This window comes from Miniopterus natalensis, chromosome 16, assembly GCF_054644295.1.
Source record: "Miniopterus natalensis isolate mMinNat1 chromosome 16, mMinNat1.hap1, whole genome shotgun sequence".
NCBI lineage: Eukaryota > Metazoa > Chordata > Mammalia > Chiroptera > Miniopteridae > Miniopterus > Miniopterus natalensis.
In genome coordinates, this window is record NC_142096.1 from 17,492,539 (window position 1) to 17,505,039 (window position 12,501).

The window sequence follows — 12,501 nt, forward strand, 5'->3', positions numbered from 1 at the left end:
AATTTATTCAAGACACCCCAAAATATCCCTATCCAAATATAAAAACAATTAGGCTCCCTCCAAAACACAGGCAATAAGTCAAAAAACCAATCTCAGCAAAATGTCATGGTGTCTCTCTTATACTTCAAATTAAAATCTATTAAAATAATCATCATTGAAATCTAAATGACAACTTTCCAAAAATGTATTTCTAATAGACATTTATTTGAAATCTAACACGACACAATAGCAGCCAGTATTACTTCTCCTGGTCCCATTCCTTCACATCACCCATCCCAATACCAAAATCTCATTCTCTTCTACCTTTCTCCCCCAGAATGCTCCTCCCCACCACCTTCACGTCACTCCTTTTCTGATCATTCCCACCAAGTCTCCCCTTACCACCGAATACTGGAAGCCTAAGAGAAACACACCACTAAGCCATCATAAGTATCCTGTCTTTTGCCCTGTTCTAGGGAACTGTGAAGACAAAACCAGAAAACCTGTCCTTTTCCCAGCCACTAAGCCAGCAAGCTACTTCCTCCATGGGAACCAGAGAGGCCTGAAAGCAACAAGACAACCAGTAAGCAGGCTTCATGTTTAACCTCAGGCCAATACATTCAGCCCCACAATGATACAGTGAAATCCTGAGCGACTGTGTGAGGCTGTCGTCTCACAGCTGGTCCCAGCATCCCCAGCTTGCCCAGGAGTGCCTAGAAACCTGATATGGATTCGGCCAAGGCTGGAATAAGAGGGCTGACTAGTGATGTATGAAGTGCTGTTTACAGTTTGAAACTCCCTGGCGGCACCCAGGGCCAGTTTGTTTATTGGTGTAACTAGTTAGGCAGCTCAGCCTGGTTAAGTGACTAACAGGGCATGAAAGATCCCACTAGAAACTTCTGGGGAGTTCTCCCAAAACCAAGGTTTCTCCCACAATTGGTGGTCCAGAGTCCTGAGACAGATGCGGGTGCTGCTTCTGGAAGCCTCTCAGCCCCAAAGCTTGCCTGCACTCTCTCCCGGATGTACAGTTTCTTTTCCAGTCATAAAAGCCTTACATGAGTATGCTCTTTGGAGCTGTGTGATTCCTTTCAATTTTCCGACCTATGTGATCTTGGCAGCCAACTGGAAAGGAGGTAATCCCTGCCCACTGAAAAGCATGAATGGAAAATACCAAGTGGCAGAAAGGACAGAAAGGGTTGAGCTGAAGCCAGTCAAAGAAAAAGTGAAGCATATTACCATACCTAACAGTAGTTTGGCTTACTTATCAAGTTCAAAATGGCATTATTTTAATATAAGACTCTTTGTAATTTCCCATAATTACCACAAACAGTTTAAGGGAACATGGATGTTATATTCCAAACGAAATGTCTTTTACCTGTGAACTCAGTTGAGTTTTTATCCAATTGAAATAGTAATTTAAGTCACTGCCTTCCATCAATTCTTTCCCCCAAGCTGCTAACTTGGCAATAATTCTTGCTGCCTAAAAAATAAGAAATGCATGTGAATACTATATCGGTTTTTAAAATCACATCATATACCTTCAAAACCAGGACTTGTAACCATTTTGCTACGTTTTTTTAACACTCAACTCCTCCAAAAATAGTTTATATTTCATTTTTAAAAGTTCATTTTTAAATATAATCCAAATGATTTTCAAATATTTCCAATAAAGTGAACCAAAATTAGTCGTTAAATTAAGAATTTCATGACATTCTCTGTATTATTTTGAGTTTCAAAAGTAAGACTGGGATTCATTATAAGACCAGCAAAAATCAAAAGAATGCAGAAATCCTTCTCAGCAGCAGACTTTCACCAAAGCACCTGCCAGAGTCCTGAGCAATCTATAACAAATTGCCAGCCAGCACCTTGCTCATTCCAAGCCCCTTGTGAGCTCTCATACTTAAAAACCTTTATCTTGAAGTAAAATATATCCTGGCGTTAAAGAGCCATCTCTCTTGTTATATAAAAATATACCCTTTTCTCCTCGTTCAAAGATTTCTCAATTTTCTTCAAGCTATAAAACTAATCATGATTTTTTTATTAAGTAGATACTATAAGTATATGTATATCAAATCATTATGTTGTACACTTTAAATGTCTTACAATTTGTCAATTACACCTGAATAATTATACAATAAATCTGAAAACCTATATATACACAAACAAAACAGGCAGTATAAAATACTACTTCTCCACACACAAACCCAATTATATATTCTTTCAGAACTTTCTGAAAGCAAGCCAGTGTTTCAAAACTCCAACTATTCAGCAATAATTAATCCTAGTCGAGAATGGAAGGCTAAGGTTAGCTAACCCCCAAATAACTCCTGTGCCGGTGGACTGATATTTGTTCTTATACTTGGATACAGCTGAGCCAGGTGATGGAGGCGCACTTAAGGTCAGTGTGTCAAGCATTCAAGTGTCATGACATATCTGGAATTCTACACCATGGAGGGCTAACAGGAGCACCTCAACTACTTTATTAAGTGGACATACTGACATTTTCATGTGCCTAGCTAAATGAATTTACAGTTATATTATTTACTTCAAACTGACCTAACATCCACAAAATAGATAAGTGACTTGAAAAGGTTCCCATATGGAAACCAGGAATTGAAAGTATTATCAGCAATGTAAGCACAATCAAAATGGAACAAAGGAACAAGAGACCTGAGGTTTCTACTCCTAGCATAAAGCTCCTTTATCAGTGATATATCAAAGATAATCTGACTCTCAAAATTTAAAAGATTAGCCAAAAGTAATTGAAATCATAAAGAAATTAAAACCTGGATTTGGCTACACTATTAATAATGATGAACTTTACCCTAAATTTATATTTGGTCTTTAATATATTTGTCAATTTTATTATAAAACCATCAAAATTAGGAAGATTTTTAAACCAGTATCCAGACAGTGAAAACAAGCCTCTAAAATTTGAAAAAATAAAATATATTATCGTTTTTTTTAAGTATTCTTTAAAATAGTTTATTTCATGAGTCCTCCTTTTTAACTTCTTTTTACGTGTTAAAATATATACAATATATGAATACACTCACACATAAATGAACATGTATATATAAGGAGAGAAAGAGAACATGCATGCTCAAAATTATTTCACTGATAGTGATTCACTAAAGGCATCTACTAAGATGAGCAACCTCAGGAGCCTCCCCCGCCCCACAGCTCACTCCCTGTTGGGAACAGAAAAGGCCTGGTCAGAGATTTATTCTCTCAACTGTCCTCTCATAACTTCTCCACACACTCCTTAAAAGATTCTTCAGTGTTAAGACTTCCAAAGATAGCCTTTCAGTTTAAAACAGGATCGTATTTAAGATATTAAAAAGTAATTAAGAAATTGCTTAATTAAAATAAAAATTAAACACAGTAGCTGCTTCAAAGCAAAATTTAATTTATAAAGTAAAATTTGGTTAATTCTTTCAGAGATGTCCAGAGCTACTTGCACGTGTGAATTATACGCCTTTTATGCTAAGGACTCATCATTACACTCTACAAAACAAAAACTATATCAGAGCAACCCTCTCTCTTTTATCTTCCCCATATCTCCACATTATTAAACACCAATAAGAAAACACTACTTTGAAAAGTTAACATCACAGCAGTTACTCCTCTGGGAACTGGGAGGTTACCAAGTCATAAATGCCTCATGTGTTTCTTCCCTAAATCAGAAATTTGACCAATTCAAATTTACCATATGAACAGTAAAGAGATCCTGGCGATTCAACATTGGCAGAAAGTAGGACCAGGCAGTGTTCTTGCTCCGTTTAGCATAGTCAAAAAAAATGCTAACGCGCTGATGATTTTCCTAAAAAATAAAAGAAATGATATCACTAGTCAGAATGTGTTTTTCTAAAGAATGTAACCACTGTGCACTGTTACTCAACCTTTCATTTTATATCCCATCAATTTGAGTGTTTTATTTTCCAGCATGTATGAGATTTGCCTCCCTGTTGTTATTATTATGAGGGGAAAAGGGATGGTAATGGGTACAGGGATATTTAAAAAATGAAATCACCTTTAATTATTATGACTAGTTTAATTCAAGTGAGTCAAGATAACAGATCCCAGCCCTGCAAGGTGTAAGGTAATTTCTTCTCAGCCTGCACTGCTGACCTGCCTTTCCCACTGTTATCTCAACACTTCTACTCATATTATTGGCTGAAATCCACTATCAGGTTCACCAAGTGAATGTGGTTTCTAAGTAGCTATATTTGGTAAAAGTACAAATAACAACATAAACAATAATTTTAATTTTCAGATCAACATTTAATTCTTTTTAAATACACTGGTTTTAATTTTGGTCTGTGCTAACAGTTACCCCATCTGAGGAACACACTACCATCTCCTGAGGCAATAAACACTATAGTCTAGAGTAACAATGGAAATGGTTGTGATGATGACTTTATCAAAGGACTCAAAGTTCCGGTAGGTCATCATTAACTCCACTGGTAGATTATTTCCAAAGTTAAAATTTTAATTGTGCATGTAAATGAACAAAGTACCCTACATACATTAAGAGCAGAAACTATTTTATACGTTTTAAATAACTTTAAAATCCATCTTCTGCTACTAGTCCTTTGTGGTCTCAATTCCTGCTTAAAAATGTACTACCAACCATCATTGTCCCAGGAGTCCCATTACAAACCTTTAAGAGAATATGCATAAAGCCTTCTTTTCACAGTATGTATTTTTGTATAAAAAAGAGGGAAATATAAGAAAATACATATGTACCTACCTATTTTTGCAAAAAAAGAAAAAGAAAAAGAAAAACAGTAAAAATAAACCAGAAATCTAGGATATTGGTTACCTACAAGAGATGGGTGGGAATGGAGTACAAGGGGTGGGGTAAGGTGTTGGTGACATTTCTAAGCATGCTTTTCTGTATATAGTTTTGACTTCTAGAAGCACATTAATGTTTTACATAATAAAATAAAATAAACAAGGGTGAGAAAAAAACTAAAGTAGAATACAAATAAATGAATCCAAATTATTTCAAGAAAAATAATTTAACCAGTCTGAACGAAACCTGAACACAATACTCTGACTACATACCCTCAGTTTAAAGATAAAGTACTGCAAACAAACACTGAACTCTAGGTAAAGGGCTTGTTTTTCAGTTACATAAGTCAAAAAATATTTTCTTTGTATTATAGAGTAGAATAAATGAGTTAATAGATGGAGGATTAGAGGATCTCACAATCTCACTGTCAGAAGAGATTACAAGTATGGAAAGAGGAGGCGAGAATGAAGTCTGTAGTACCGAGATACAATGAAATTGGAGAGAGTGTGAACTCATGGTTTTTAATTTATAGCTATGTGGATATACATAAAAATTGAGGATATGTGTGTGTGTCTGTGTGTGTGACATAAATAAAACAGAGGTCTACATACCAACTCATAGCCTCCCCATTCTAGGTGTAGTCTCATATAACCACCAGGATAGCCAATGCAGACCACAACATTCCCCAATTTTCTAAATTTTACTTTTTTAAAGGAAAAAGTGCTCAGAGGACCAAGGCCATTCTCATAGGCCTGCATCACCCCAGGCTGTGTATCGATCCTCTCTCACTTTATAAAATCACTACATTCCTGTAAATGACATGAAGGCCCTTAGGTAGACAGCACCATTCTTCTTAACCTTTGTATTCTCAATCAGAGTTAGTACAGTGCTTGACACATAGTAGGCTATCAATAAGTGTTTTTTCTTGTAAACTGACAGAACAACGCTTGGCAGCCAGATTGACACTCTTCTTCAAGTCTCCTAAGACATGTAGACAGGCATTGGATTTAGCAGCCAGACAACCTGTTTCAAAAAGAACTACTCTATATACCAACAATCTAAACCTAGATTGTACTCAGGTGTAAAATACAAAATTGTGAATAAATGAGGCTCCTCTGTGTTCAGGGAGAGTAGGCAATAAATAGAAACTTTATACAACTAGACAAGTCTCAGGCGATTAGCAAAACATTCTCCAAAGGGACAATGCTTTTGAGGGCAAGAACCTTGCCTACATTCAGCACTGAAGACCCAGTGCCTCACACTAGCCTGGAACACAGGGGCACAGAAATCTGTTGAATGACTGAAAGTGAAGGAGCCATTTCATCAGAAAGTACACAGAGCATCCGAAAAGCTTCAAGTGATTCACCAAACACTGCTGGTGTTCACAAAGAACTCCAAGATGTTTCAGGGGGAAAATACCTATGGATTACTTCCTATGCTGAAAAACAACAAAAACAGCCTATACGTATGCATTCCCATCTTTATCACTATTAGCAAATTACAACTCATATAATTAAGAAAAATATATTACATTCTAAAAGAGAACCAGTGTTGTAAGTGAAAGCTTACAAAAATGTTGTTACTGTGCAGTACACAAAAAGACAAAGTCACCAAATATATTAAGAATATACCTACCTGCAACATATCATCAACCATAGTTAGTATGTACTGAACTGTCTGTTCTTTGGAGATATGAGTCATCAGATTTATAAATGTTTTAGCACACTAGAAAAAATGAAATCAATGTTAATTACTGTTTTCAACTAAAAACACAACATATTAATGGAATTTCAGTATAACATGGAGTTGGCAAAAATAGGTTTACAGTTGTTCATTTGGTAAATAATACAATAATTAATAAATAATAATAGTACAGGAATAAACTCTGCATTTCATGTACTCACAACTATAAACCTACTTTTGCCAACTCCTATATTTTGCTTGTCTAAATTAGGACACAAGTGCTATTCACCAACAGATTTCAATTACTAAAAATGTATGCCTTTTACAAATATTGTGATAAGGTATGGGAGGACCATATTATGACTTGCCTCAGATTTTTGCTCATTTCTAGTGGTAAATTTCAAAATACTTACTATTTTTAAATAGGCAGGTCTAGCCACTATCAACTCTTAATTACTCAAGACAATATAAAGATTAAGTTATGTAGACAATCAAATATCATTATTGGTCTTGAATTTTTTTCTTTTTTTGGTGTTTACTAGGAAGCAGAACAACAAGGGTAGTGGGAATTGGAATCAGAAGGCTTTGACCTGTCTCCATTCTTCAAGTTATCAACTATGTAACAGCCTCTCTGGAATTCAACAGAAACTGGCACCAACAACACATTCCTTCCCAAATTTCCCAGGAATTTAAATGACAAATTGTTGTGGGAGTCAGGCTGAGTTGTATGTGAGCTCCTTCAGCCAATCAGGGTCCCACATCAGAAAATGGGATGGATAGCGGAACTGCTTATTATTCTAGTGAGAACAGAAAGTGAAAATTTTTTTCTACAAAAAAGTTCAGCAACTTTAAAAGTATCATATACTTTGAAACAGTGATTTCCCTTCTAGAAATCTATTCTCAGAAGATTTTCAGAAATGCAGAAAAGGATAAGAGAATAAACATAGTCAATATAACATTTTTCCAAAATTAACAAAGAAAACTGGAAGTCATTCAAAAACTTTTCCAATAAAAAAGGACTTGTAGCTCAATTATGATGCGTACCTACAATGGAATATCACATAGTCGTTAAAAACATTTCTAGAATTTGTAATGATGTGGGGAAGTGTCCGTGATATAATGTTTACATCAGTCACCTGGCTGCCTTCAGTTTGAAGCATCTCTTGCTTCTCCTCAGGACTTCTTTTCATTTCAAACCTTTGAATGAATTCACAATCTTCAGCAGAAATCATCTGGCCCCTAGAAAGTAAGAACAAGGTGTTCTTGTTGAGTAAGAGTTGAATAACCGCTATAAGCAAGCGACGTAGACATTTCAGTCTTCCTCCTCTCTCCTCAGGAGTAAACCATGAGGGTTGACACGGGGTCCTGCCATCGAAAAGACCTGAGTTCAAAGCTCAGCTCCACCACTTACTGATCATGTGACCTCTCTGGACTGAGTGAATTTATCCGTGAAGTGGCAACAATAACCACATTGCTTTTAAGGGGCTGAATTGAGGATGAAATTACACAGTTCACATGGGGCGATTAGCGCAATGCCTGGCCCATAGTAAGAACCCAAAAGTATGTCACTTCTTAGCACTATCCAAAACCTCACCTTTACTCCCCTTCCAAGCCAAACAGTTTATTTGGACTTCTAATTTATCAAGACTAACAACACTTTATATAAACTTCTATGATCATTTTCTCCAGCATATGCTTTTCCTCCAGACTCAGGAAAATGAGATTCTCCTCCTCTCAGAAAAAACAACTTCATCCTGATCCCCTACATGCCCCAACCTGGCCGGGGATCGAACCTGCAGCCCAGGTACTACCCTTGACAGGGAATCAAACACGACACCCTTTGGTGGGCAGGCCAGCACTCTAACCACTGAGCCAAGCCAGCCAGGGCTTTTAGTTCATTCTAGCACTGAACTGTCTTCACACATGTTCCTTATTTAACATGGCTTTTCAGTCCTTGTCTTTCTAGATCTCTGAGGCAGGCGGCCATGTGGCCACACCTGACACTCTCTTTCTTGACGTCTGCATTCTTCTCATGCCCATCAGGCCACTCCTCTTCAGTCCCCTTCACCTAGTCCTCGCCCCCCCATGCCCATATTCAGGCTCCGTGGAAAGCGCTCTTCATTCCTCACTCCACGGGTTCTCCCCAAGTGCTGCTCTCTACTCTGAGCGGGCAGCTCACAGTCTCACCTCCAGGTCAACCTCCCACAGCCCCCACTTTTTCCTGCTTCTAATCCACCCTCCTCCACATCTCTTACCTACCACCAGATGGCTGTCAGGCACACATCGGACCACGTTACTCCTTTCATATCAGTCAGACTGAATTTGAATGGCAGTTCTACCTAGCACTTAGGCAGAAGCATTCAATAAAAAATTTTTAATAACCACTTGACCAAGTAAAACCTATATGAGCATGCAAGTTACTTATCTGAACAGCTATCTCCTCATCTATAAAATAAGGACAAAAAGACTTACGTCACAGGATTGCTATAAAAATTATGTGAAACAATCCCCGCTCACATACGTGTATTGAACCTCTCCTCCCACAGGTCACATAGGCATGACAGACCCTACAGGGACAGAACTGAGGCCACTAACATATATTCCCCCCCCTCACTCCATCCCCAGTCTGGCTAATGGGACAACGGAAGCAAAGAAATACTCTATGTCCTGTTGCCATTGTGGCTAAGCATGTCATATCCCAGTAAAGACAAAATGCACTCTGCACCCTGGGACAGGCTAAGATAAAACCATTCCATCTGGTTCTGGCCCCAAAATAAATGAAGTCTTTACATAAACCTGAACTGCCTAGCTAAAACGACTCCCCTGCCCCCAGATTTTGCTGTGCTAATGTGTAAAAGCACGTTATACCTTTGTAAATAGGATAAGTATGTGGAAAGATGCAGTTTTCCTACCATTAAGAAAGTACATGATGAACGTTACACTTGGTAATCTTATAATTTTACAACTTTCTTCTGCATTCAAATAATTATTTTTACTTGACAAGATATTCCTTCTGAAGTCAGACTTCCTAGCATTTGTTGCAAGAAACCTTTTTTTTTCTTGTTTCAAATATTTTCTGAGTCTTCCTTTGACAGTCCTGTAATATAGCAGGTTAGGGGCTCTGATCTCTTCTCTAAAATCCCACACCGAATCAGGCACCAGTCTTAACAATTCCTCTACCTAGAATCGCTATGTGCCAGATACCTTTAAGAACAGGCAACATAAGTTTAAGAACAAAGGTTCTACTGTATGTACTGTCTAGGCTCAATCAAATCTTATCTTCATAATAACATGTTAATCTGTGAGAGATAAAGCGTTATTATATTATTTAAGCCTTTGACATTGGGGAACTCTTCCACAGGTTTTATTTTATCAGAATATACTGTGATGTAAGATTCACTGATAGTTCATGTGTCATGTCCAGCCCCTATCAATCTGTAAGCTCTTTTAGGGGAGGCACATTTCATACCCACTAATGTCCCCACAACCAACAGCTCAGCAGCAGGCATACAGTTAACATTTGGTGAATATTTGTGGGCAGACATACAGAGCAGAGGAGTTTTATAAAAGAAATTCATGAGATGGACAACTGAACAATGGACAGAAATAGGAAAAATGGAGAATACAACTTATAAAGTATGGAGGCCTTGGAAAAGGAGGAACAGAAGCGAAAGCAATTTAAAATCCCCATGTAACTAAAAATGTTCCAAATTCCAGTGCTAAGCAACTTCTGCCAGTCAGCCAGTGCTTTATGATCAATAACAACATTATTCTATTTAGGTTATAAACATGAAACTCCCTGTGCTCTAGTCTAAGTGCATTCTGCAATAAAATGAGGACACAGGCCCTGGCCGGTTTGGCTCAGTTTTTAGAGCGTCGGCCCACAGACTGAAGGTCCCGGCTTCGATTCCAGTCAAGGGCACGTACCTTGGTTGCAGCAGGTTCAATCCCCTGGCCCTGGTTGGTGAGTGAGCAGGAGGAAACCAATTGATGTGTCTCTCTCACACCGATGTTTCTATCTCTCTCTCTCCCTTTTCCACTCTCTCTGAAAAGCAATGCAAAAAATATCCTCGGGTGAGGACAGCTAATTATTCTAAGAAGGAAGTGTCTTCTTCCACATTTATTAGTATGGTTCCAATATTTCTCTCATAGAAGCATGACCATGAGAAAGTCTGATGCAAAAGCGCATGATCACCCGTGATTCACAGCAAAGCGGTACTTACTGAAGATAGGACTGCCAGTTCACCTTGTTCGCGCGCACTTCTGCAGCCTTGGCAGCAATAATGTTGGTTGGGACAGCAGCATCCACGGCACCACGGATGTCCATTTTGGTCATCTAAATTTTATGATCTTGACAGTTCTCCCACAGATCTTCAATTCTGATGTAAGGTAAAACCAGAATACCAGGTGCTGTTATTTTTTAACAACTACTACTGTTATTAATAATAACATCATCATTATCACCTTACTCTCTCCCATCATTCAACACAAATAAATATCCTAAACATGAATATCATTATATTTCAAATCTTGTCCACCAATTATGTGCTGCTCCATAAAAGCGTTCTCTCTAGGTCTATACTTTTCCAGGAAAGGTTTTTGTTACAGTAACCCACTTAAGAAACTGACATCGGAAATCATGCTTAAATAGAAGGCATACAAAATAGGACAGTATTTTAACTGTATAGAGTTGGGATCAACTTTCCTCTTCTGACAGAAAAAATAAGAGCCTGTAAAGTACAGATAGGATCGATTATTTTATTTGCATTTACTAAGCATCATTTTCACGTGACATGAAAAACTTGTAAGTCCTTTCTGAAATTACTCATTCAAACTAAAATAACCAAAGTGGGGGTGTGATTTCCTAGAAGACAGAGCTTTATTTTTCCAACCAAAGCTCAGAGCGATTTTCAAAATCAATTTCAGGAGAAATTTTCGGAACAAATACCAGTTATAACTTAGGTACAGCCAACAGTGGGAGTCCAGTCTGACGACAGGGACCTACAAGTCACGAGCTTCTGAGTCAGTCTCACCCCGAAACGAGCAGACACAGGTTTAGGCCTGATTTTATCACGACACTAAACACGGAGGCTCCTTTACGTAAAACAGAAGCTCAGGCTTCTACGGCCGCAGACGAGCTGAGGTTCTGCTCCAGGGTCCCAATGCCCGCGGTGCGTCTGCAACTTAATCTCGACCTCGGAGCGCTGCGGCCCGAACCGCGGGGCGAGGAGGGCGGGGGCTCCGGCCCAAGCCGGCTCGTTCTGGCCCCAGCCGCCCGCCCGCCCGCCAAGGTGCCCCGGGCGGTCGCCTCAGCCCCGAGCGACCCAAGCCTCCGGGGGGCGGGCCCGGGCCCACCCCGCGGAAAGCCCGCCTGGAACCCGTCCTCTCCCTCGCCCCCGCCCGGCCCTCGCGGCCCCCGCCCTGCGGGGAAGGCTCTGCGGTTTCCTAACCCGGCCAAGGCCCGAGAGGCAGGGAAGCTGGAACCCCGGCCCGAGGGCCCGAGCGGCGGGGAACCTGCGCGCACCGGGGACGCTGAGGAACCGCGGGGGAGGCCGCGCTTGGGCAGGGCCCCGCACGACGCGCCCTGCGAGCGGCCTCCCTCCGCGAGCCCGGGGGCCCGGCCACGCACCCAGAGGCGGCAGGGGGGCGCGGCGGTCCGGGGCGTCGGGGCCACCGCCGAGCTCGGGCGCCGAGTCAGAGCCTCTCCTGCCCGGTCCGGAGGCCTAGGCGACGGCGGGGGACTCGGACGCCGGAAAGTGAGGAGGTTCCACCACCCAGGAGACGTTGAGGGCAGCACAGGAGAAGGAAGCCGGAGTGGCAGCGGTAGAATGACAGGAGTGTCGGTCACGTGACCAGGGGCATGTGACCACCCGGAAGGCGGAAGCCGGAAGCCGGAAGCCGGAAGCCCGGAGCGTCAGACAGAGCCGGGCGCGGGGCGGCGCGCTCGGGAGCTAGGAGCTGCAGCCCGGGGGCGCGGCGATTCGGGCCCCCCCGCCCCCAGCGCGGACTGGCCGGTCCCGAGGGAGGGTAAAGCGGGGCGG

At 40.7% G+C, this 12,501-nt stretch overlaps 1 protein-coding gene across 2 annotated transcripts in view; it reads right to left on the reverse strand.

The window, feature by feature from the left end:
- The window catches only part of ATP6V1H (ATPase H+ transporting V1 subunit H), a 58,547-nt gene extending 46,256 nt beyond the window's left edge, over positions 1-12,291 (reverse strand). For both annotated transcript variants that reach the window (XM_087825380.1, XM_087825379.1), the window contains exons 1-6: positions 12,090-12,291; positions 10,684-10,839; positions 7,597-7,699; positions 6,413-6,502; positions 3,689-3,802; positions 1,355-1,459 (exon numbers count right to left, since the gene is read on the reverse strand). In XM_087825380.1, the coding sequence (XP_087681506.1) occupies positions 1,355-1,459; positions 3,689-3,802; positions 6,413-6,502; positions 7,597-7,699; positions 10,684-10,796 (525 nt within the window). In that variant the 5' untranslated portion in view covers positions 10,797-10,839; positions 12,090-12,291. The remainder of the gene's footprint in view (positions 1-1,354; positions 1,460-3,688; positions 3,803-6,412; positions 6,503-7,596; positions 7,700-10,683; positions 10,840-12,089) is intronic.
- Between the last annotated feature and the right edge of the window lie 210 nt (positions 12,292-12,501).